At 50.4% G+C, this 25,223-nt stretch overlaps 8 protein-coding genes across 8 annotated transcripts; 4 read left to right on the forward strand and 4 right to left on the reverse strand.

Annotated features, from left to right (window-relative positions):
- Positions 1–277: 277 nt before the first annotated feature.
- CTAM01_16526 (uncharacterized protein) lies at positions 278–1,606 on the forward strand (the record flags this gene model as incomplete). The annotated part of the gene is made up of 5 exons (XM_060532519.1): positions 278–314; positions 399–468; positions 523–1,050; positions 1,137–1,475; positions 1,528–1,606. 5 exons carry the CDS (start codon positions 278–280, stop codon positions 1,604–1,606), a joined length of 1,053 nt encoding a protein of 350 aa, XP_060372893.1.
- Positions 1,607–1,758: 152 nt separating this feature from the next.
- On the reverse strand, positions 1,759–2,985 carry CTAM01_16527 (uncharacterized protein; the record flags this gene model as incomplete). Its single annotated transcript, XM_060532520.1, has 2 exons — positions 1,759–2,501; positions 2,562–2,985. 2 exons carry the CDS (start codon positions 2,983–2,985, stop codon positions 1,759–1,761), a joined length of 1,167 nt encoding a protein of 388 aa, XP_060372894.1.
- Positions 2,986–5,619: 2,634 nt separating this feature from the next.
- Positions 5,620–8,269, forward strand: CTAM01_16528 (fungal specific transcription factor; the record flags this gene model as incomplete). The annotated part of the gene is made up of 5 exons (XM_060532521.1): positions 5,620–5,726; positions 5,800–6,362; positions 7,034–7,442; positions 7,500–7,945; positions 8,019–8,269. 5 exons carry the CDS (start codon positions 5,620–5,622, stop codon positions 8,267–8,269), a joined length of 1,776 nt encoding a protein of 591 aa, XP_060372895.1.
- A 374-nt stretch (positions 8,270–8,643) lies between these two features.
- Positions 8,644–10,245, reverse strand: CTAM01_16529 (uncharacterized protein; the record flags this gene model as incomplete). The annotated part of the gene is made up of 4 exons (XM_060532522.1): positions 8,644–8,936; positions 8,989–9,200; positions 9,263–9,980; positions 10,044–10,245. The coding sequence occupies 4 exons, from the start codon at positions 10,243–10,245 to the stop codon at positions 8,644–8,646; spliced, it is 1,425 nt and encodes a 474-aa protein (XP_060372896.1).
- Positions 10,246–10,801: 556 nt separating this feature from the next.
- Positions 10,802–12,352, forward strand: CTAM01_16530 (uncharacterized protein; the record flags this gene model as incomplete). The annotated part of the gene is made up of 4 exons (XM_060532523.1): positions 10,802–10,944; positions 11,005–11,316; positions 11,370–11,575; positions 11,631–12,352. The coding sequence occupies 4 exons, from the start codon at positions 10,802–10,804 to the stop codon at positions 12,350–12,352; spliced, it is 1,383 nt and encodes a 460-aa protein (XP_060372897.1).
- Positions 12,353–12,835: 483 nt separating this feature from the next.
- On the reverse strand, positions 12,836–13,285 carry CTAM01_16531 (uncharacterized protein; the record flags this gene model as incomplete). The annotated part of the gene is made up of 1 exon (XM_060532524.1): positions 12,836–13,285. The coding sequence occupies one exon, from the start codon at positions 13,283–13,285 to the stop codon at positions 12,836–12,838; it is 450 nt and encodes a 149-aa protein (XP_060372898.1).
- A 1,253-nt stretch (positions 13,286–14,538) lies between these two features.
- On the reverse strand, positions 14,539–17,451 carry CTAM01_16532 (LysM domain-containing protein; the record flags this gene model as incomplete). The annotated part of the gene is made up of 8 exons (XM_060532525.1): positions 14,539–14,969; positions 15,025–15,189; positions 15,265–15,418; positions 15,479–15,603; positions 15,668–15,949; positions 16,012–16,342; positions 16,402–16,684; positions 16,790–17,451. 8 exons carry the CDS (start codon positions 17,449–17,451, stop codon positions 14,539–14,541), a joined length of 2,433 nt encoding a protein of 810 aa, XP_060372899.1.
- Positions 17,452–18,692: 1,241 nt separating this feature from the next.
- Positions 18,693–24,986, forward strand: CTAM01_16533 (glycosyl hydrolase family 18; the record flags this gene model as incomplete). Its single annotated transcript, XM_060532526.1, has 16 exons — positions 18,693–18,852; positions 18,914–19,070; positions 19,136–19,275; positions 19,335–19,663; positions 19,721–19,750; positions 19,809–20,014; positions 20,176–20,398; positions 20,467–20,601; positions 20,676–20,750; positions 20,854–21,146; positions 21,202–22,290; positions 22,349–22,778; positions 22,884–23,007; positions 23,072–23,523; positions 23,589–24,114; positions 24,196–24,986. Coding segments are annotated over 16 exons (5,160 nt in total), but the record flags the coding sequence as incomplete, so codon positions are not given.
- Between the last annotated feature and the right edge of the window lie 237 nt (positions 24,987–25,223).

The raw sequence follows: 25,223 nt of genomic DNA on the forward strand, positions 1-25,223 counted from the left end.
TCCTCGAGAGCCTGACGAAGCTGATCTTCGGTATATTGAGGCATTATATATAGAAGAAGACATGTGCAAAAGATGAGCCCATTTGGACGCGAATTGAAAATGTTGTGATAAAAGGAGGTTGGGGGTGGGCATTGGGTTGTGGTGGATTTTCGCGTTTTTGTGGGTGCCAGAAACAGGGGGGTGCCAGGAAGTGGGTATGTTGACTTACGACACAGCTTCACCTATCCGTCGATCTTTTGAAACAATCCCAGGCTCCGTGTTGTCCATTTGCATCAGGATGAGCAGCAAGATATTCCGTATCTTCAATCCTGGAGGTTCGTCCATGGAATTGAGCCAGCACAGAAATGCGCACGCGTGTCGTGCAGCTTTCTGTGTGTGACTACATCGTTGTCCGAAAGCTAAGTGCGTCGCAGAGGCCAAGAAAGACCCCGTGGAGAAGCGGCGAGCACAACTTCGAAGTGCACAACGGTATGAGAATGCATCTGTATCAGCGCTGAGGCGATTTTGTAATTCTGTATTTAGGTCGTACCGTGACCGCAAGGACAAGTACACCAAGTCGCTCGAACAAGAGGTCGAAAGAGCCCGAAACAGAGAAGCTGAACTTATGATCCGATGCGAGCAGATGTACGCTGCTCTCGAGTCGTTAACAGGGATGCTTTCTCGCCATGGTATCGGTATTCCTGCCGCTTTCGGGGACAGCTTAACCAGCAAAAATGACGGTGGAATTCACAACTTATCTCATTCTAGAACGGGCGAATTCTTGGCCGGATTGAGAGCCACCGAACTTTTGAAAACTTCGGAAAAAGAATCAGAAGACGGTCGAACGGTTGACAAAAACCCACTCCAGGCGGAACTCAACACGACGGCTGATATTGTTGCCAATGACCTCCAAACGGCAACAGACGCTCTGTCGAGTCACCAATACACCGAAAAGCAAGGAACAGAGCTTCCGTGGTTGAAGACTAACAGAGCGGTTAATATGTATGATTTTGACGACAGCCGAATGTGCGAGGTTGACTTGATCGCAGCAGGTATGGAGTTTGTTCTGAGGTGAGAGCACAGCCATGCCACAATGCGTCGATCTTAAGTCGACAATCTCGTCTTAGTAAGTTGCATATTCGCTGACTCCATTTAAGGCTTGAAAGTCCTTGCCTTGAACATATTCATGGTGACCTCAAGAAGCCTGATGACTCAACGGGTCACGTTTTGACAGTGTCGGCGAGAACTATCTCTTTATATGCAGACCAATCCGGATCGAACGAGAAAGGTCATGTTGGTATTCCGTCGTACCAAGACGCACCCCGAGATATCTTGGAACGGATCCTAGCTCTCTCTCCGCACGTTTGCTTCGACGGGGAGATGACGCCAGCCCAAGCGTGGGAGTACATACGGAGCCAACCTCACTTTGGCGGCATCGAGCTGCGAAGATTATGGGCGCTTGCTGACAGATTGATGGAGGGCATTAAATGTCATGGGTAAGCCAAGCTATGGACGAACGGGCGATGTTCCTGCTGACAATCAAATCAGTTTTGGTGCTGTGATTGAGACTCAGGGTTTTCAGGCATTGGTATACGATGCTCTGCTGCTCGGGACGCAGTTCTTATAGGAGTTGTCCTTAGTCCAACAATCAATAGCCAGCTTTAGAACTTGACAACATGGTAGCCGGAGATTCAAGGATTGTTTTGAAAGGCATCAGGCTACGAAAGCATCAAGATAAGAAGGGGTTTCTTCGTAAGAAGTGGTTAGGTTCGTGAGTATCTAATGGTTTAATGATGAAACTTCTAGATCATCATTCGCGTCTGATTGGAGAAAATCCCAGGTTGCCAAATCGCGAAAAAGGCTGGGCATGCCGTAATCGAAGAAATCATAAAAGGCCCTGTCAAAATGAGAATAAGATAGCCCATCAACGAACCAAGTGGCAGCCCGGTGACCCGATTGACCATCATCATCTGTGGATTCATCTGGTGGCAGAAAGGCCTCACTGGGCTGCACCAAGCTCGAAACAGGTGACACTGAGCTTCCAGTCACATCTTGGGTTGGTCCATGTCGTTGAAGGTTATTCAAGTTGCTGATTGGGTTCCTAGTGACGTTTGCGTGTTGATGTGTGTCGTCGCAAGTGCACGGGGCGCCCTCTGTGGTTCGAATGGGAGGTGCACTGGGCCTGGTAAATTGTTGCAGACGCCTCACTAACCTAGCAACTCCCTTTGCACTGGTCCAAAGTCGACTGAGGATGACGAGGTTATCGTAACATGCTCCAAGATCTTTGTACGCTTCTTCTGGTGCTCGCTCGCCATCCCTAAGAGCGCGATAGACCACCGTGGTAGACATTGACATAGCATAAGGTACAAGAGGAAGAGGCGGGAGATTGGCAGGCTCTTCCAGACAGACGATGCGCAGTACACTATCAGCAGAAGATAGTCGTCGCTGATACTGGACGCTCTTCGGCCCGCTATAGCGACAGGAGAGCATCGCGGCGACGTGGTACCAAATTTGTAAGTACACTAAGAGACTAGAATCAGAGAAAGTCACAACGCTTTACTTCAAGCTCCAGAGTTACTTACATCTGTGGGATCTCTGGAACCCATCCATGCAAACATTAGTGGTCAGCTCAGAGAATGTCGGAAATGCATCAAAGTCGTCGTCCGTTGCTGTTGAGCTAGCTTTGTAAATCCTAGTTGCCGTTTTCATCAAATCTCCGAGAGAGAGAGATATGGCCATTAGCTGGGACCGGTAGTGATCCTTTCGGGGAGCAATGCGTTCAACTCCAATGTCTGTATCATCAATCATGAACGGAGCAGCGCCCATGACGGGCTTGTTCAGCCGATCAAAATTTCGTAGTGTCCACCACAAAAAATCGCAACGCTCCTGGTCGGAATTAACGGGAACCTTTACGTGCAGTGAGATTGCCCACGCTTCGGATATAGCCTGGGAAAGATACCCTGAGGAGCGGTCTAGTCCACTCAAGCCGTCGTTGTGTAGGTGCATCAAGGCTAAAATTTGAACTTTGGTGATCCGGTCGGGCTCGAGATCTGCCTTGATAGAGACATCAAGACCTTTGAGTAATATAGAAGCAAAATGTCTCTGATCCAGGATAGCGCCATCCTCACAAATTCTCAGAAATGGGGCTGCCTGTCAGAATTTACAGGCAATGAGAGAGACTGCTCTGAGGAGAAATATGGATGCCTGCCCGTTACTGTAGTCCCGAAATATTGCAGCCCCATCTAGTACTGGAATGAGGTCATCTAAGAGCATGTTGTAAATTGGCAGAAGGATGTCAGTCGTCGACTTTGGCAATTCGAGGTAAGCACCCTCTTCCTCAAGATATCTTCGTTGATTGTCTGAAATTTCAGGCCGCCTGGAATTGAGACGGTGGCGATCGTACCAATTGCGCTGGCGAAGAGATCTTTCCTCTAGAGAAATACCTTCTTCAGATGTATTCAAGTCTTTCTCTTTGCGACGTGAATGCACTTGGCAAGTGCCAGCCTTGTCCGCAAGTCTTGCCCCTGTAGAATCCATAGAAAGATCTGTCAAGACGGATTCTGGGTTGTACAGACTGACACGGCTCGGACTAGGACTCGAGTCTCGAGTATTCGATGCCTGGTCAACCGGGTCTGTGATTGACCTGTCGCCGCGTCTGGCGGCGTATGGTCTTTCGGTGACACCGACATGATAGCACCGTTTCTTTCGTGCACGGCAGCCTTGACAGGGTGAATGGCTTGGGTTAGTTGGGAGTGATTTTGCCGAGAGGACATGGACACAGGAGGAATTATATAGACTTATCTTGGGAAGAGCGTTTAGCGTTCTGGCTCGCAGAGGCCTGCCAAACAATTTCCATGTCGGTACTTGTTACCGATCCGCAGTCGGCTGCTGACAGAAGAGTTGCACAAGTCCAGTTGCACAAGTGATGGGATACCTCTATTCCGAAAGGTCGGGTGATGTTGCGGAGAAGAGTTAAAGCCCGGCAGAGTCTGGTCGACGTCCCCAGGTGGAATCAGCCCTAAAGACAGCTCGTCTCCACATGGTGGTAATCTTAGCCAATCAGCCAAGTGTTGAAATTGCAATACCCACATGTGTTGGAGTTGAGAAAACGTGGGGAAATGCCCCCTCAAATCGAGCACAGATTCTCGTCTGCGCCAGGGACTCCGAGCTGGTTAATTGGTTTGATCGCAACATCAAAGACAAGCCACCAGCGCTAAACACAAGACTTGGAGGTTAGAATCAAGCTGCAGTACGTTCATTTACCTGTCGGCCGTTTAAAATTCACTTGCTCCCAAGTTAGCCTGCCAGCGTCATGGATTGTTGAGATGCCAATCTCCCACGGAACAAATAGCAAAAGCTTCACTTGAATGTCGTCTCATCAGTAAAGGTGCCGGTGTTAGTAAGGCAAGATCAGTCTCTTTTGCAATGAACTGGAAAAGAGTCATTGATAAGTTGGTCTCGCACATATTGAGCCAAGGAGGTTCGAGAAATATCTCCCTGCAGAACTAGTGGTACCACTAACTAAGCTCCCAAGACAGTGGATATAGATTCAGGACTCTTTTAGACACCGACGCCCACAGCATAGTCTGGCCACAAGCTCTCGCAGCTTGAACCTAAGGCTGGTTTCCATGATAGCAAAGTGGCGAAATCGGGCACGCTATACAACTGCTGGATATCCCAGCACCCTTGGCCACTTTCAACCAGGTTGCCCACCCCGACACTTCCAAGATTGAAGCGCTCCAGATGACCAGTAGCAATGTGGCCGAGACAACCAAACTCGAAAACGGTCAGGACTGTAAGGTTCGCAAGGAGGACGGCTGTGCCGAGCTGGTTGACATGAGGTGCCCTGATAGGGAGGAGATGGTGGCCTATGACAGGAGCGGATGCGTAATTCGCTCGCATCTAACCCCTTTCAGCATATTGGTCGCTGAAAAAAGTTGAAAATTGGCTGATCATATTTCTTACCGACTCTTTAGGGGAAGCGGGGACGACACCAAGGGTGTCCTGGTATGCTGCCCTACAGGCTCAACAAGCCAGAAGTGCACCTCGCGGGGCATCCCCCAAAGTACCTACCGAGATACCTAGTCACTCAAGGCTATTAGAGACAAAGAGCTGCACGAACAGCTCCATCAAATCGACTGATTACTACACGACTTCCGCGTCTAGAATTGGCAGCTCGAGTTTGTCTTCCCTCAAAGGACGCTTCATAGGCGGAATACGACCAGTGTCAGCCTTGAGTATATGTATGTGATCTATATTTCTAGGATCCGAGTTTATTGTGGTAAAAGAAAGGGTTTACAAAATATTTTGGGCGGGATGAGTTTATCCACAAGTGGTAAGGGCGCGCCTCTACTGGCCTACTTTAGAAGGCATAGTTACATACTGGAATGACGGATGGGCCGATAGACGCCTGCTACGGAAAAAGAATTCGCCTATCTGTGGAGTCTCAAGAGTGCCCCGTGGGGAGGGTGATCGTTCCATGTCTTGCTTCCCACCTTGGTCCGACAACTGACAAAGTACAACCTTCGATCTGATGCATTGAGAAAGCGGCAGTTGAAATAGCCCAAAGCATTCAATGTGGCAATGACCGAGGTGGCTCCTCGAATGCATAAAGACGTATGTACCGTCTCCCGTTCAAGCATGCATCATGGACCCAACTTTCGCACTCATGCGGACTACACCCAACGCCCTGCAACGCCGGCCATATCGTTCAAAGAGGAATCGGCCGTGCATGCTTTGCCGTGCGCGTAAGACTTCATGCCGCCGCGCGGGAAAAGATACATCTTGCATAACGTGCCGCAAACGAGGCGAACGCTGCAGCTTTCTCGATGATCCCATTCACGAGTCGGCTCTCACTCATGAGTCGGCAACCGCCTCTCTGTCCGGGGGTAGTCCCAATGATTGCGACGGGTTGGATGACCTCGGACAAGCTGGAGTCGGCTTCGACACTTCAACAATCCTGCCAGGAGATCTAGCCAGCGACATTGTTCAGGGCTCCCTTGGAGACCATACGAATGACCATTACAGCCAGCACCCCGCGGACGAGGACGCGATGTATGGGGGCTTCACCGATGAAAGGATCTGGGGCAGCCCTCCGCCAGATGAAACACAATTCGCGAGCACTGCTATTGGCGCTGGTCCGATGCAGTTTGATGGAATCCCGCTTGCGAATTCTCAAGTCCTTCATCAGCATGATTTCGAGACACCCGAGCGAGCAGCTCCACTGCCAACATTTGAAGCCTCGTCAAATGGCGCGAATTCCGCGCACGAGATCGGGATTAGATTCTCGACAGAACCACACGATGGCTGTGCACAGTCGTCTAATCTGAACGATGCTGCTTTTACCATCGACCAAAGACCTGAGTTCCAGAGCGCGTACTTTGGTCTCTCGGGAGAGTCGGACCCTTATCTTCTCCGGCATTACTTGTATAACGACGCAGACGAATTTCCGTTTCTTCGAGTGATATATCGAAGGACGCAGAGCGGGACCCCCTTCCATCGCGACCATTCTTCGGTCACAGGACATCCCAGATCAGATGAAAACAATGTTCCGGTCCAATTCCTTCTAACTTCAAATGAGTTGAGTGATGAGCTTAGACGCCTCGGTCCTACCAATCATTTATATAATTATGAGTCAGTGAGAAAGGAACTGAACGACTTGGTGAGTGAAGATGTCGGACGGAGACTTGTTCTATTGTAAGCCTGCCCCGTTTCCACCAAGCATCATGACCCTAACTGTCCAGGTTCGTACAATATGTTTACCCAGCATTTCCAGTTATTTCTCGGTCACAAATAGTGACTGCCTTTGATGGACATTTCAAGTCTGCGTCCCCGGGACATGCTCCACTGCCAACTTATCTGCTGGCCGCTATATACGCTTCTGCGCTCCCTTTCACTGCATACGATGACATACTATGCGTCTCCAGTGTCTACAAGAAACCTTCCGCCCAAAGACTATGGCAAATTGTCTATGACGGGATTCAGACTACGCTACATACCCCGAAACTATCTACCATCTCAAGCGCATTACTGTATCTTCATAAACCCCGAGTAGGAGTGCAGCATGTATCCGCGGACACGTCCTTCGCCTGGTCTATGATCGCCTCTGTCGTTGGCTTAGCCACGAGCCTAGCGCTGCACCTGGACTGCAGTTCATGGTCAATACCGCCGTGGGAAAAGCGGCTTCGACGCCGCTTGTGGTGGATGACATTCTCTGAGGCGACGTGGAGAAGTCTCTTGTTGGGAAGGCCTGCTATAATCGCACCAGATCAGTGGAATGTGTCGGAGCTCACTTCACTGGATTTTGAGGTTGAGGAGAGGCTTCTTGGGCTTGGCGATGATACGAAAGCAAACGATTTCGCGGAAAAGCTGCGACTTGCAACACATGAGTCCGATGAGGGTATGATATCACAGCGACTCGCAACTTTGACCATTATTGCCGACAATATATACCGTTGTCTTTAGTAAGTCCTCTGATGCCCGTTGTTTGTTGCTTACATGCGCTGAGAGAAATCGCACAGCACGATACGGGCTACTGAGAAGCTCGCCGATGACCTTGCTGGCTCCATCAGGGCTATCAAACCTCTTCGTGAAGAGCTCAAGCTTTGGTATGCCAGTCTTCCTATCTATTTAAAGACACCAAAGATAGATCCCGAGAGGGTGGCTCCCGCCGCACCAAGCTCGGCAGCCTGCCTCAAATTCGCGTATCTGACTCTCGAAATTCTACTTTACCGAGCTTTGCTTCGGCCACTGGGCAAAATCGACCTGGAAGTTGTCTCGAATGCAGTTTCACAGACAGATGATCTTTGTAGTAGCTCGGATGCCAACATGACTGGACCGGAACTGGGCGAGAGCCTGCGAAACGAGATAGAGCTGATTATATGTGCTGCCGAAAACTGTGCGAGGATTATCAGCACCTTCACCGTCGAGCTGATGTCTTGGGATTTTGCCGGTTTCTGGTATGCTTGTAAGTAACGCCTCATGTTTGTGCAAGGAAGTACGCAGTTACAAGCACATGTCTAATCAGTGGGCTAACCTAGGGTCTCGCATTGGTTGGGCGATAACCTCAAGCTTTCTTGCCTTACTCTTTGTCCAATCACCAAGCGTGCAGCACGCAAAAACGTGCAAGATTCTGATCGACAAGTGGCGGCAAATATTGCGACACCAGTCTCAAAGCTTCGAGGACATGAGCCTTGGGATTCTCCGGTTGGATGCGATGTACTGGTCAAACATGAATAAGATCTTTAGGATTAACAGACATGTAGCACAAGTAATCAAAGACTCGACATGAAGTCGACATTGCACTGTTATATGCTCGCTATACACTGGTTTCCCAAACGTTTGGGCATCGTGCCCACGGATGGAAGCAAACTACCGAGATCTCATCAGCATTCATAATCCGCGCACATCAAATTTGGGACCCACCTTACAGAAGCTGCTGCACATCGCTATCCTAAGCATGATTGCTGAAGCGTTTCTACAAAACGGCTTCTAGGACGACCGACACTGCAAATCTCAGCGGCAACTGTGGGTCAACACGTGCACAAGCGAGTCCCGGCGCTCATGGCAAGATACTTTTGATATGTCTATGTATCAGATTGTGTCGGGCACCTTCACATGTTCTCCTGGGGCACCGCAGTACTAGTGAATGAGCACTGATCACATTCACACCGCGAGCCGGAGACCTCCAGATACATTTCCAACCTGCTTTGCGTTTCTCCTACGGACGAGGATGTGGATGAGTCCGACCGCAACCAGAGCAATAGCCTCCATAGCGAGCGAGACTGCGTTGCCCATAATGTAGCGCGGCGAGTCCTTCTTCGGATAAATCTGGGATGAGGGAATTCCCGAGGCGTTGGCGATGGAGATGAGCAAAGGGATACCGATTGAGCGCACGTGGTCGGTGGGAAGATTATTTGTCACCCAAGTGACAACAAGGGTGTTGTAAGGATAGACACCTATGACATATTAGGAGCTGGATAGCTTCAGTAGGGTGCGAACCGGACTCACCAGCAGCAACGAGGAACATGGCGAAGAGGTCTGCGCCGTGGTTGCTAGTGCCGACGGCGATCGCATAGCCAAAAAGGACAGGAATTGGAACGATCATGGCGAGAATGCCGCGCTTGTTGAGTTTGTCCGAGAGCCAAGCGACGAGGCACAGAAACAGGCAGGCGAAGACGTACACCGGGATGGAGAGATAGTTCGCCTGGAGGGAAGTATATCTACTATGTGTGAGATGCATACTTTCACTGGCACTGGGAGAAAAGTTAGAAAAGAGACTTACCCAAAACCAACGATGAGAGTAGGCAAAAAGGTGGTGAAGCCGAATAGCGGAACGGACGAGCAGAACATGCCGATGGCGGCAATGTAGATAATGGGCTCCGTAAAAGCCATTTTGGCATACTTCCACTCGAATTTTCTCTCCCCCTTATAGGCCACATCTCTCTTGACACGCATGCTCATGACGTAGCGCTCCTCTTCGTTGAGGAACCATGCCTTCTCAGAGTCGAACGGTAGCGTGACCCAGAGAGCCAGGCCAATCACGATGGAGATGCACCCCTCGATGATGAACAGCCAGCGCCAGGCCTCGAGTCCGGCCTTAGAACCCATTGTCTGGATGCCGTAGGCAATGAGGCCACCAAAAGCACCTGAAAGGGCAATCGCACCGTAAAGCACGGCAATGCGCTTGGCTTGCTGAGCCCGGGAGTAGACGGTCGAAATCAGGAAAGCAAGACAAGGGAACAGGCCGGACTCGAAAACTCCCAGGAGGAGGCGGACAGCAATTCCATGGTAATAGTTGTGGATGAACCCTGTTGCGATAGTAACAACACTCCATCCGATCATGGCGACAGCAAGGACTGCGTTAGCTCCCCATTTCTTAACCGCCATGACCCAGGGAATCTCGAAGAGGACGTAGGTCGGATAGAACAAGGTTGACAGGTCATTGAACTGTGTTCCAACGAGCCCCAAGTCTTGTTCGAAACCAAAAACTCGAGCGTTTCCTGCCAAGAGCTCGTGTTAATACCAACGGCCACAAGACTGGACGCGATGCAATTTTCACAAACCAATATTAGTTCGGTCAAGATATGCAATGAGCATGAGCAACGCCATTTGCGGCATCATGTACTTGTCGAATTTTGAGATGGCGCGTTTCTCTAGAACCGGATCGATCAAGATCGAGCTTTCACCCATGGTTGGAGGTGGTGAATCGGTAATGTTGCTCGGAACGAAGTCAGAGTTGATATTGGCTTCTTTGGTGTACTCCATGATTATTGTATCTGGGAGGTGAAAGTGATAGGACTTGACGATGAGATTCGAGTTGAGACCCCGCTGTCCTTTTTGAAGACAGCATAGTTGATAACTCCAACGATGATGTTGAACGAACTTATCGGCATTACCCGTATCTGTTGATAAGTTTCGCCGGGTCAGTTCAACAATAAGCCTTGATAACAAATCTAGGCTGCTATATTAGCCGTTGATAAGCGGTCGTTTGGAACCGGCGTAGAAGCAATTGACCAGTCAGGTTCCGTGTTCGCCGAAACTATGGAACTAGAATCCGCCGAATCTGTTGATGAATCATAGTGGAGACAAATTCGCCGAATAATTTGTGGGTATGGTACCACGATAGAATACGTTCAGGAGTCAACTACTAGTGCTCATACTCGGTAGATCATCGAGCCGTGTATGTATTTGAGAAGATAAATATCGAGGCACAAATTAGCATGATTTTGTTCCTCTTCACACAGCCATTCGACTGCATCTTTCCTTCAAGTTGTATAAGCGGAACCTAAGAAAAGGGGACATCGCATTTCGCTCCGCAAACATGTCTACGACGGCAACCATGACTACACCTGCCCAGATTCTGTCGCGGGCCAGCCCTGTAGCCACGGTGGTTATAGATAGGCAACGGCTGATGGATGATATACATCTCACAGCTCAATGGGGAGGGGGACAGAGATGGGGAGAGTATGCCTGCGCCATGTCCTCTCGCTTTCAGGTAGATCACAAAAGCTGACAATGGAATAGCGCCCCGACCGAGATCGGCATGGCCCGGCTAGCGTTGAGTGATGCAGATAAAATGGTACGAGATTGGTTTATCAAAGAGGTCAAGAAGTACGGTTGCAAGGTGCAGGTGGATGCTATGGGCAACATCTTCGCTATTCGGCCTGGCAGGAGAGAAGGCTACCCTACGTTCATGGGCTCTCACCTGGACACGCAACCCGCTGGCGGCAGATACGACGGTATCCTTGGTGTTCTCGGAGGAGTTGCAGCCTTGAGAGCTCTGCATGAGTCTGGAACCGAAACCGAGTACCCTGTTGGTGTTGTTGACTGGACCAAGTAAGTGCTGGCTTTAGTCAGGTATCATTGATATAATTGCTTACAGCACGCAGTGAGGAGGGCGCAAGATTTCCACAGTGCATGATGGCTTCTGCTGTGTGGGCTGGCATTACAGATGTCAACAGCACACATCGAATCGCTGATATCGAAGATGCAAATGTCACAGTCAGGTCCGAGCTGAAGAGGATAGGTTACTTGGGCGCCATACCTGCGCACTACACCGCAACGCCCATGGCAGCTCATTTCGAGCTTCATATCGGTACGCAATCTGATGTCTTGCCGAGAAGTGACCGCATACTGACATGATTATTCAGAGCAAGGGCCCATTCTTGAGGCATCCAATCAATGTATCGGTGTTGTCCAGGGAGTCCAGGCCAGCAAATGGTTCACTATCACCGTCGGGGGCCGAGACAGTCATACAGGAGCCACTAACTTTGAGAACCGGTCCGATGCTCTATTGACCAGTGCGCAAATGATTCTGCGGTCACATCAAGTCGCTACCGAGTTCAAATCGTTGGCGTCCACTGGCCTCCTCTCCCTGGAGCCCGGAAGCACAAATACCGTTCCTGGGGTCGTTACCTTCTCACTGGACCTGCGATCTAGTGAGAATGAGAATATCAACAAAATGGAAGAGATTCTTCGAAGAGATTTTGAGAGCATTGCGAGGGGCGAGAATGTTGGAACAGTCACTGCGGGATGCACTCGTGGTCGTGGTTGCACTGTCTCTTGGAAGGTCGACTCAGATGCCAAGGTTGCCAACTTTGACAAGGATTGTATTGAATGCATCGAGAAGGGAAGCGAGTCGTTGTTCGGAGAACAGGCCGGATCACTGACGAGAAGGATGTATAGTGGCGCTGGACACGACAGTGTGCACACCTCTACGATGGTGCCCACGGCGATGATATTCGTTCCATGCAGAGAGGGAATAACCCACAACCCTACTGAGTATTGCTCGCCGACGGACTGCGGTAACGGAGCGCAGGTTCTTCTCAATGCTATACTCAGATACGACCACTATAGATCGACCAAGGTATGATTATGAGGGAACCTGTATGTAGTGATAAGGTGTTGGGAAGCAGTAATGATTGATAACATCAAGAACAACTCGAAAAAAACGTGTCTAATATTGCACTATGTCCCAACCACTCCACGTCTTGCTGTGTGACAGAATGGCTTGCATATACATAAATTACGATTCTTGTTTCGATAAGACTGGAATACTCCTGAGGTAGGGTAGTGTATGAGGACCTAGTAATATATATTGTTATTTTATATAGGTACGTAAAGTCGAACTTAGTAGGTAATGTCGAGTACATTATATAAAGATGTCTAATACCTCCCGAGATGCCTGTGAACCACTCGCATGAGCCGTCATATGGCATTGGTATTCGATCACCAATATCTCCTCATCGTGCAAACCTGCCCTGCCCCACGATTCCTCATGCCAAATTAATTGGCGCGATTTCAATGAGCTACCAAGAGGTATCTCCTTCGACTTGAACAGTCACACTCGTATTCTTTATTTCAACTTCTGTTTCTTAAAGCCAAGCTCGGCCAGGAACGAGACCCTCGCCACCGTCACTCCAATCGTGATGATCATCCCAACCCAGTCCCCAACCTGCCACGTCATTGGGGAGAGACGGCCTTGTTTTCCAAACACCTCGTAGGTGCCCGCAAGAAGGGAAAGGTCAATAGCTAGAATAGCGGCTTGCGCGATCTTCCATACTCCAATGTCTTGCGTGTATCGTAGAAGTATGCCATTGAGGATAGCACAGCCAACCAGAGCTCCGCCACCCTGGTAGAGGAGCATGTCGTGGGCTGCATCGCGCGTTCCGGTGTGGGATTCGAGGAAGAACTGGTCAAGCATCCAGTCACGCGTGAAGAAGGACATGAACGCGCCCCAGAGCGCGCACGGTGGATCCCAGTAGAGGAAGATGGCTCTGTAGATAGAGGGGATATGAGTAGTCATTGTGAAGCGTTGACGGCTGGAGGATCCGGGAAAAACTTGAAGAAGTTTTGCTCAAAAAAGGAAAGAGGAGAGACGCGAGACCTTATTAAAACCCCAGGGATGAAACGCCTGGCCTTCAGGCTTGACTAAGGCCAGAATATACTGGAAATTGCTTAGTGCTGACGGCTGAATGACAAAGTTCTTCCTTCCTTACCTAGGTACCCCGCTCCTTAACTGCCGGCTCTGGACCTTTTGTGCTGCAGCATTGATGTGCTTGCTATTCCTATAGCCATATGGGTAACACAAAGTAAAGTCGATCATGCGAATCGTCTTGTCAATATATCTTACAGTGCATTACGTGATCACCTTGAGGGACAGGTCTGAATAAGAGCTGCCTTGCACATACGCATCGAAAACAGACCATACCCGGAAGAGCTTAGGGCACCACAGCAAAAACAAGACCAAGCGTTTACAACACTAGATTGAAAGAGCGCAGAGTCATGGGGAGTGTTGCAACTCTACACTGACGGACTTGAGAAAGTGGCCTTGAATCATTTCCTGGCGCAGTAGAAGGACTAGCTAGAGGTGATGCATACCTTTGAGCCATGCCCTCTTAAGTGATCTGAGAATAGTGAAAGGGAATGAATCAGAGGGAGAATGGAGGCTGATGAATCAGCAACCTATTTAGTGGAACATCTGGAAGTGGAGGACTGTGACGGGAGCATAAATGATTCCGATAATAATGTTTGTAGAGTATTGATTTCGGCTTCGACAACGGTCAGGAGTCTGAGACTAAGAATAATTGCAATCTGTAGAGTAGAGCAACAGATTGAGTTGATAACATAAAGCAGCCGGTTTCAAGTTGCTTGGCTGTTCCCGAGAGCGTTATAAACGTCAAGCTCGTAATGTGCCAAGACATATGGTTCAAACACTCGCAGACGATGTCACATCAGTACGATGCTGTTTAGCTGATAATCATAACACATCACAGTCATCTAGCCCGAAAGAAATTACGGTGCAGGTAAGGCAACTATCACGTTGCCTTTCACAACCTTTTGGCAAGGTCCTAGGCGACTACCTAGGTTGGTCTCACAAGTGTTGAAAGGAACTGCAAAAGCAACTAGATTGGTTGTTTTTACTGATCAGCAATATGGAGCGAAGGAGTTGCCGCATACCCGCCTAGTAAGAAAGCACGGATATCATCCGCATGGATTCTTTGTGATAGATGTGGTTTCAAGGGGCAATTAGAAGACTATGGGGCTGGGACTAAGATCTTACGCCGCAACACCAATACAGTACCAATAAGTCCCCCAGAAGCTGGTGCCACAATTTTCACCGTTGGTTCCGAGCACCGTATTCCAACTGTAAAAGTCTGCAGCCGCGAGACCGTACCTCTCGATGAAGGCTGAACACCAGTCGCCTGATGGAGCCTGGGCGTACTTGTTACACGTTGCGATCGCGTTGCCCGCCTGATTTGGCGACGGTGCCGCAACGGGGCCGTTGGTGGGAGTCGGAGTGGATACCGGCGCCGAAGTGGAGGTTACCCCCGAGCCGCCGGTGGTGGTCACGCTGTCGCTCGTACCGACGCAGTATGCGTAACCACCCCAGAAGTTTGTGAGGCAGTCTTCTGATACAGCAGGGTTCAGAGCCAGAAACTGGGCATGCGTGAGACCGTACTCCGCCTCGACCGTGGAGCAGTCGCCGTCTGTTCAGAATGTGTAAGAGTCAATCGATTCAAATTGTCAGAAAATTCGACTTACCAGTGACCACATGCCACTTGTTGCAATTAGCTGGTTGGCCGTCGTGAGTTGCTGCAGGAGGTGTTGGGCCTGCGGTCGACGAAGCGATTGCTGATGTTGAAGTCGTAATGGTTGCTGTCGCTGACGGTTCCACGAAATCTGAGGTTTTGATGCAGTAGTAGTACCCTGTGTGAGAGTTAGTCTCTTCTGCTTCTCTATATGCCACTATTTCTGGGCTTAGAAACTTGTTGGATCTCTTACCTGCCCACATACCACCGCACTCTGGGCCTACACTTGGGTTCCACGCATAGAATTGAGCGATGGTCAGAGACCATTCACTCAAAATCTCTGAACATGAAGGGCTACCGTTGGTATCAACCTCAACAATTTGAGTGCAGTTTTCTGTCATTTCATCCTGAGTAAGAAGTCAGTGATTTGAACTGAGGTTCATAGACAGAGAGGAACATTTACTCACCCGAGCCGGTAAGCTTGAGTCCAGCGGATCCGGGTTTGTGAACTTCTTTGAGCCAGTGTACCATTTTGCACAATAGCGGAAACCGCTCTCGAATGAGCATCCATCATCGGATGCGTTTCCGAGTACTACCAAGGAATGTGATTAGCGAGGACTGCGCTCGCATAGTGTTCAAGTATGAATGAGACGTACTCGGGTTCCAGACTTCGAGGTCTTCTAGGGTAACGTCAAAGACCTCGGCGGCAAGAGCGCAGTTGGATGCCAAGTACATTCCGGTCATGTCTTTCTGCCAGTCGTCTCCCGTTAGATAGTGGTAGCAATCCTTCCTTGTTCCGGTAGCAATGGGAAGCAGAGTCGTCGTGGGAGTTGGAGCCGTCCAGATATTGTCAGGCAGCGTTGTTGCAGAGTCTTCGACGGTTCCCGTCATGGTGATCGCGAAGGTGATGTGTCCGGGCTTTCCGGTGTACGTGTTTACTAGGCACCTCCGATTAGAACTTACTCAGAGCAAGAAAGCATGTGAGTCTGGATAAACTTACAGTCTCCGACGGGCTGCACGCAGTATGACTCCTCGGCGTACAAGTTGGTACAGTTCTCGTTAATTGCGGGATTGAGGAATAAGAAGTCGTCCATGGAAATTCCGAATTTCATAACAATTAAGTTGCAATAGTCTCCAAGGATAGCAGTGTAGTATCTGCCGCAATATGTGTTCGTCTCGGCCGCAACATTCGTGGGAACCGGCGCAGCAGTCAGGGGAATTGAGGGCTGCAAAGTTGTCTGCAATGGCTCCACATAAGGAGTCCCCGGAACCGACACGCAGATTTGATGGCCAATGGTTTGATTGAGATTATAGAATCCAGAGTTGATTGACTTGCGCCAGTTAGTCTCCTTTACAAACCCACGTTCATGTAGAAACAGGGAATACCTACAGGATTCCAAGATAGTAGCTGAGTCACAGTCATGCCGTGAGCCTTTGCAATCTTGTCACAGGTGTCAGATTCAACAACCGTGTAGATATCACAAGTGTTGACCAGGCAAAGTTCTCCTTCGGTAGGGAACTGGTGACAGAATGCCAGCAAGTCGTTGTCCCAGAGGAGCCACTCCGTTCCAATGCTCTGTGCTACGGAGATGGAATTACAATCGTCCCCTGGCTGAATGGAGTAAGTCTTCCCTGTGCAGGTCGGCGTGGGCGTCGGAGCCGCTGTTGTTTGTCTACGGACGGTTTGTCAGCTAACGTTCTCCTATCTCCAAAATTTTGTGATGTGTTGAACACCTCGCGTCGTGGTAATTTATTTCGATAAGAGAACGAATACTTACGTGAACAGACTGATCGTGGTAGTGACGAGAGGTGCTCCCGTGATGCCACAATCAGCCGTGCGAGACTCGTAGACTGACTGAGCCTGCAGCCTTGGTCCGTCAAAGTAAGGAGATCCGGCTTGGAACCGAAGGTTCTTCACCAAGCAGCCGTCGCACGTATCAGACGGCACGTAGTCACCAAAGTCGCCGCCGGCAGGCAGAGCACCTTGTACATTCGCCGCCTCCGGATCGCGTGAGGCAGCGAAAGCGGCGGCAACATTATTGCAAAAGCGGCCGCTGTCCGTCAGGCATGTCAGGTTGTAGTTATATCTCAGCAGCTCGCTGATCATAACGAGCGGCATGTCGACCTCCATCTCTTCGGGCCAGTTATCTGCAGCGCAACTGGAAACCACATCGACGTGGTAGGCCTCGAGTGCAGAGGCACAAGAGTCCACGCAAAGCGCTTTTAAGTCTGTGAGGGGATAATACTCCCCTCTGGTGAACAGGGTGATGCCGTTCCCGCAAGGGATATCGGCCACGAGAGCATTAGAACATCCTGCGCTTAGCCCCTCTGGCACAGTGTTGGTGGTGAACAGCTGGCTTCCGAGGGTTATCGAAGTGAAAAGAGTGAATGTCAGGGTGATGGCCGGCAAAGACCGGGTATGAAAGAGCGTGGACGCCATATTGGCGGGAACGGCTTAAACGAGAGGCTCTGTCAAGAAGACAGTAATAAGGATTGTGGGAGTTCGAGATTCTCGAGACTCAAAGGACAAACGGAAGACCAAAAAGGCTCTGGTGAGGAACCGAGGAGAAAGCAATCGCGCATAGGTAGACCACAGTCATAATATGAACTTGAAGTACGTTGTGGCAATGGATACCGGCCACGATCTTGGCAACACCGACGCCAACGACCGAAATGGATCGCGTTCATGTGAAAGATGCTGCCTGACACCGTCAATTTCAGCCCTCCTGCATTCTAAATGATTGCTGCGCTGACTAGGTGAGCATCACGCCCACTTTCCGGCTTACTAGTTGCACTCTAGACTTCAACTGAAGTGTGATTTCGTTGAATTCTTCGCCAAAGATGGCGAGTCCGGCTTGGCGAAGGATTCAGGGCCAGTCATAGGCATGCGGTAATTAGAATTGTGCAGGTTGCAAATACCCATTCCCCTGTTTTCTGCATCCAATGCTAGTCGCAACGAAGATGGGGTTTACTCCCCAGTGAAGGGTTGCGGCAAATACAACGTGTAAGCGCTAATTCCTCCCGATGCTTAAGAAAGAGAAGCTTACTCCGTGAGCTAAGTTAATTCAGGTTGTGCCAAGTCCCGAGACCGACTTTATCGCGACTTTTACTCCACTATGGCACCCAGAGGCTCGCACGCGGCGGCCGCCTGACCCTTGTCGACTTCCCCTGCAGAACCCGCGTGGTGCCTGAAAGTCATCAGCGCGAACCTGCAGCCTACAGATGGAGACCCCTGTCGTCGGGAGCGTCTGAAAATCTCCGTGCTCGAGGCGAAGAGTCTCCTCGAAAGACCCTTTCCAGGGTAGTGGGGCAGACAAGTCCGAGGGATTGTAAGAATACATGTACTCTAGGATTCACTCGTCGGGGCAAAATCATGATGTTTATTTCTCAGGACAAATTGGCTTCATTTTGCCTTTGCTAGTTGTCATTCATTCGTTCAGACAGCATTCGTAGCCGCCACAATGGCAGGCCACACCACACTCTTTCGACAGTTTCCTTCCTCTACATTCGTTATTATTTTCCTTTCTCTTTTCTCACTATTTTCCTATGCTTTTCCTACCGGCAGCCGAGATGGCCCATCCAAAGCCGAATTGGCGACCACAACATGCCGTAACGAAGCCTACCAGTTCGTAAATGGAATTCTGCTTATAGAGACATGTTTCTAATGTCTTTTGTGGCAGCCCTTTCGACTACTCAGTCAAACCAGCTCAGGATCGGAACCTTCCCCTTTGCCCTACCAGTGTCGAACTGGCAGCGATTCAAACTCGTGATCTGCTGTTGGGTCGCCAGGTGACTCAAGAGCAGGACTACAGTTGTAACGAATTCAGACCTTGCGGCAACGGTTAGTTTCTGTCTCGTTTTTCAGCGTGAGTTGGCTCTATCTAACGTTGATTGATGAACAGGCGCTTGCTGTGCCAAGACCGGGTGGTGCAACTACGGCCCGGAGGCCTGTGGTACAAACGGCCAATCTCCTAATGACAAATGCTGGAGCAACTGCGATGCAAAGGCAGAGTGTGGCCGATATGCCGAAACAGAGGGCAAGGAGTGCCCTCTGAACGTGTAAGTTTCACAACTTTCTAATCATCTCACGAGATAGATGCTGATTGTGGTGTGTGGATATGCAGTTGCTGCTCGCCATTTGGCTTTTGCGGCATGACCGAAGACTTTTGCAAAAAGACCGACGATGAGGAAACCAGCTGCCAAAGCAATTGCGACCAGCCAGGGTCAGGGTCATCCAACGGAAATGTCCGTCAAAGAGTGGTTGGTACGTTATCTCTTCTTACAACAGTATCAGAAGATAGCCTGGATCACTGACTTGATAAGGCTACTACGAGGCATGGGTACACTCCCGGGCATGCAATGGCATGTCGATCGACCAAATGCCCGTGGGAGCGTTGACTCATCTTATGTTTTCCTTCGCCTACGTCTCGCCCAACGACTTTCAGATCGTTCCAATGGACGACCTGGAGCCGAATCTCTTCTCCAAGATGACCGCCATGAAGAAGCAGAACCGAGCTCTTAAGGTCATGGTAGCCCTTGGAGGGTGGACCTTTAACGACCCTGGTGCAACCCAGCTCGTCTTCCATGATGTTGCAAGCAGTAAAGCAAACCGATCCAAGTTCATCGGCAATCTCATGAGCTTTATGCGCCAGGTGATAAACATCTCCTGACCCTTGATCCGGGTCATTCTAGCTGACGTTGAATTCTAGTATGGTTTCGATGGTGTTGATTTTGATTGGGTATGTTTGAGCTCTGCTTCAACGTCCGTCTTACAACTCGCTGACAATCTTCCCGAAGGAATATCCAGGAGCTGATGATCGCGGCGGCGCGGAAGAAGATGGCAAGAACTTTACACTCCTGCTCAAAGAACTTAAGGAGGCCATCAAGAACCAACCCCTTGATTATGTTGTGTCATTCACTACGCCGACTAGCTTCTGGTATCTGCGACACTTCGATCTTAAGGCAAGTACTGACGCTGTCGACTTTGTGAACATTATGAGTAAGTATTTCTTCTTCGCGATCCTATGACGTTCCGAAGCCAAAATTTCTAATTCGATTTTGTAGGTTACGAGTAAGTCGCAGCTTCTGAGACAAACCCTACCTTGCCGGTCTCGGGGACCCATCTACTCATGGGTGTGCTCAGTTCCTGGCTAACTTGAGATAGTCTGCACGGCGTTTGGGATGCCTGGAACCCCATCGGTTCCAATGTTCTCGCACACTCAAATCTCACTGAGATTAAGCTCGCACTTGACCTGTACTGGCGCAATGACATTCCTCCCGAGAAGCTCAACCTTGGCATTGGTTTCTACGGTCGCTCTTTCGAGCTGACGGACCCGGCTTGCAACAAGCCTGGATGCCAATTTCGCGGAGGTGCAGCTCCTGGTCCGGTAAGTTGGTGTTTTTACACTTGAGCATGGATGAGTTCATCCTTCATTTACTGACAGTTTGAAATCAGTGCACTGCAAATTCTGGAACGTTGGCGTACCGTGAGATCGAGGATATCATCAAGAAACACGATCTCAAGCCGTACTACGACAAGGAGCACCAAATCAAGTACATTGTTTGGAACCAGAACCAATGGGTTAGCTACGTATGTGGGGTCATTTTATCGCATCAAGTTGATGTCAGCCTTCGTGAAGGAAGGCATATGCTGACTTCATCTAGGATGACCCTGAAACCATCGAGGCCAAGATCGATTTTGCAAACGAGCAAGGCCTTGGCGGGCTGCTGATCTGGTCGGTAAGTCGGCACACCCGTCATTCATTGCATATGCATGCCATCTGGCTTCCCGAAGAACACGGATGCACATCGAAATCATGCTTGGGTATTGACTGCTTTCTAGATTGACCAAGACACGGACAACCTAGACGCCCTCGGTGCTGTCGTTGGCCCGACCACCAAGGCGTTGGCTTTGCGACAAACCCTTTCTGAAGATGGAGCGGCCACATGGGAACAGCTAGGAGCCCAGAATTGCTACGTCACTGGTTGTGGAGGCAAGTGCGACAAAGCTGGCTTCAAGGCCGTCACAACTCAACCGTGTGGAGATGCTACGTTCTTCACGCGACACTCCTCCGAAGAAGACAGCACGCTCTGCTGTCCCGTCAACTCTGCACCGGATCCGAAGGACTGTCAATGGTAAGACCTACACCTTTGTCTATTGTCCCAAACCATGTCGCTGATAGCCATATAGGAGAAGCCAAGGCGACGCACCAACCTGCAATGGCCGTTGCGAATTTGGCGAGGTCGGCCTCCAAATGAACAAATGGGGCGACGGCAAGTACTGTGAAGACGGCAACAAGATGTACTGCTGCAAAACCAAGGCCGAGAACAGCGACGGCGACAAGTGCAGGTTCCACGACAATGGAAAAAAGTGCCCAAGCGGACAAAAGGCACTTACCTTCTCTGGCGCGTTTGGGAACGGCAACATTGGCGAAAAGTCTCCGGATGTCGATCTCAAACATCTCCAGAGTCTCACGGGTACGGCGCTCGAAGATGCCTTAGACGAATACACGTGGAAGAAGATCAGTCTCTGGTGCTGCGACGACGAAGAGTTCAAGAAGTGGAAGAACTGCGAATGGAAGGGCAAGCCCGGAAGTTGTTTCGACGCTCACTGCGACCTTAATACGGAGGTCATGCTCACCTGGGCCGGAGCCGGTGGTGGTGAGATGTGCTTCCCGCATCCCGACCCGAATCGCGCGCGTATCTTCTGCTGCGATCCGCCTAGTGGCTCTAACCTTTTCCTTCCGGCCGCCCTGAAAGACCTGTTCCCCGACCCCCCTACCGGTAACGATGTCAAGACCAAGGGCAACACAAAGACAGACGACACCTGGGGCGGCTCGCAAACCGGCGGCAGCAACGACGATCCGAACAAATCTGCCATTCAATTCTACGTCATGGCCAGTCCTACAGAAATCCAAGTCACCCTCGACAAGCGCGACGGCTCCCACTGGGAGCTCTTCAACTGCAACGATGCTCACTCTCTTGGCGTGCAGACTGTTCAGATGGTTTGCATGAACGATTCTGAGGATAGCAACTGCAAAGAGCTTTTCCTCGGAAATGGTGCACCAGGAACCATCATCGAGATGCCGCAAGATCAGGGCTGCGGACCGGGCAAGTATGCCGTCGTTGAGAGCCTGGAGGTTTCCCATAACCAGACGTTGCCGGGACACCTCACTCGACGAACGGCAAGCCCGCCCGTGATCTATGACCTCAAGTTTGGCTACAACTTCAAGCTTGTTCCTAGAGAGTACGGTGACACACAGCTCCGTATCGATTATTCGTGAGTACCCCTATTCTTCACATTTAGTAATTCATCCTAACCTCCTTCGTCCACACAGGAACCAGGAGGGCTACTGGGACCATATCGTCACCCGCCCGGTATCGAAGAAGCGCAAGAGGTCCCTCGAAGAATTCGGTGGCAACCACAAGAGATGGCTCGAAGAGGAGTGGCGCGACGATAACCACTTTGGCGGTCTGTCGAAGAAGGATCTGCATAAGCGATGGTTCGGTGACGACGTCCTCGAGTGGCTGGAGAGTCTCGTTGAAGTCGAGATCGTCAAGACGGAGAAGCGCCATCTCTACGAGGAAGACCTCTCCGCAGTCTTATTGCGAGAAGAGTGGGACTGCGGTGAGTTCAAGGGCAAGATCGACGCTGTCGCGACTGCCGGCATCAAGATGGCAACGTCTTTCGGGTTTGCCCTCATCACGACGCTCAACTCGGAGACTGGCCTGGATCTCAGCAAGTCTTATTTGCATTTCGCCAACAAGGTATGTTTCCATTTTCGCTGCTTTTCTCAGGTGTTTTTATGCATATTTCGTCGTTTTTTGTGGGTTTCATGAGACTTTGAACATGTGCTAAAGGCCTTTTTGCAGGGAAGCGTGAATGCCGTCTTCACCCTCGACGCTAGGATGTCACTACACTGGGACTCCGAAGCGTTTAACATTGCTCCCATCTATTTCCAAGGCGCCAGTTTTGTTATTCCTGGATTTGGCTCGCGTAAGTATCTTCCAATGTCTGAGAGACAATGCAAATTGAAGTAGCTCGCTGACAGAATATCTAGTTGGCCCCCGCCTCGATCTTCGAGGAGAGATCAAGGCCGACATCACGGTCGAGGGACGTGTCGAAGCCAGAGTCAACATTGTTGACTGGGATATCCAGCAGACCTACCCTCAACACACGGAGAAGTTCGATCCGAAGGAGCTTTCCGAGGCTAAGCGTGGAATTGATAGGAGAGATCTTGCCGAACCCACCTTTGATGCCGAGATGAAAGGCAACGGAGATGTTGAGTTTCATTTGATGCCCACGATGGTCTTTGGTCTTGAGTTCGACGATGTCTGGAGCATCGCCACCACCGATGTTGAGCTCGTGGCTGACACCTGGGTCCGCATGAGGGTCGATTCCGACCTCGACTGCGGCTTCGGCTATGGTGTGGATGCCGGCATGTCTCTTATCGCCCAGGCAAAAATTCCCGAGATATTCAAGTGGACTCCTCAGACGCACACATTCAAGCAGGTAACTAGGCCCTGAGATGGCTGTCCACGTGAGCAAGTTCCATCATGCTGACACAGGTCACTCAGATTGAGAAAAATCTTATTCCCGGAAATGGCAAGGAATGGCAGTGTGCATCAGGGGCAACAGAGCGACGCCTGATCGGCTCAGGCTTCAACTCAACCGAAATCACCGACATTGAGCCATTCGTTATCTCGCCCCCCAGCCTGCAAAAGCGAATCATACCCTACGAATCAGACTTGAAGCCCAACAGCAAGGAGAAGACATGCCCTCCCAAGGGCGGCGCCGAAAAGCAAAAGGCATGCAATGAGATCACGGCCGTGGATGGCTTCTACGAGGGTGAGGATGACGGTTCGTGGGGCGCCGTTACTAAGCGCTCAGTTACTGCCGACGATGACCTTACCAGCAACTCGAGCACGAACCCCGCGTATCAGTCGGGCCTCCTTAACCGCGACTTGGAGAAGCGTGCCGGCAAAACTCTTGCCGTTTGCGCTGGTACTGCACTCTATAATGTCAATTGGCTAGACTGGTCCTCGTTGGACCGCGGAGAAATGTTCATTTACGATAGCAACGACTGGTCCGATTGTTCGAATAGTAAGTATCAGTTGTTCTCGACGCTTATACTATCCCTTCTTTCGATTTTCCAGCGACGTCAACTAATATCGCATTTCACAGTGGCTAGCAGCATCCAGAAAAGAGGAGAGCAGATCCTTAAAAACAAGAAGGGCGATAATGAGCAATACGTTATCGAGCACGTGTTGGAAGCCCAGACTTTTCAACGCTGGCTGAGTATCGAAGGCGCAGATGGGCGTGGGGTGCGGGACCTCTGCCGAGCAATGAAAGCGGGCGATTGGATGGGCTATACCCCGAACCCTCTCGATGCCAACGGAGCCAAGGTCAACCCGATCACTTGGGTTGTCCAACAGTCCTACCCAGCAGCCAGTTTTAACCCTGAGGAATTTATCTCCGTCATCGAGCCGGTCAACTGGCAGAAGCAAAAGTCCTTTGGCTCCGGCGCTAGACTCCAAGAAGAGGCCAGCTTGGAGAAGGCGGCCCAGTGGATGGAGGGCACACCCCTAGATCAAGCACTCCGGACGCTGAAGATCACTGTAGTCACCTTCAAGTATCTTCTCGAACCTGAGCTCTCGGCGTTGTACCGCGAACAGGCCACTCGTGTGGGTATAGCTCTGAACGTCATGGAGGATCACTTGGTTAGCGAGGGTTCCTGGACGAAGCGCAACCTCCAGCAGAGTTGGCTGAGCTTTGTCAAGACCAGCGCTGAGATCGCAGGAGGTAAGCTGGTCAAGTTGCTAGACACGTACATCCCGGTGGCGGAGAAGGTCCTCCAGGGCACCGACGCATCAAAGGATGACGATGATAGGAAGAAGAGGAGAGCCACCATCCAAGCGCTGCGCAAGGTCTACGATGATGAAATCAAGGGTAAATGGGTGAACCCAATGCCGTAGACAGCTTCAAGAATAGTTTAGGTTATGCAACTCAGACGATGCTCGTACACTGTATATGCGTCCTGAAGTCTACCTTTGTAATCAAGTAAATTCGATACTGCCTGTTCGAAAAGAATAGAGATCCAAGCTTTGATACTCACACCAATATGTGTGATACAAACCTCAAATGACAAAATAACTATCCTCTCCGAACTATGACCAGACCATATCATGGACATTCCCCTTGGAGGAGCGTCG

Source organism: Colletotrichum tamarilloi (assembly GCF_030869305.1).
Source record: "Colletotrichum tamarilloi strain Tom-12 chromosome Unknown Scaffold_232.1, whole genome shotgun sequence".
Classification (NCBI taxonomy): Eukaryota; Fungi; Ascomycota; class Sordariomycetes; order Glomerellales; family Glomerellaceae; genus Colletotrichum; species Colletotrichum tamarilloi.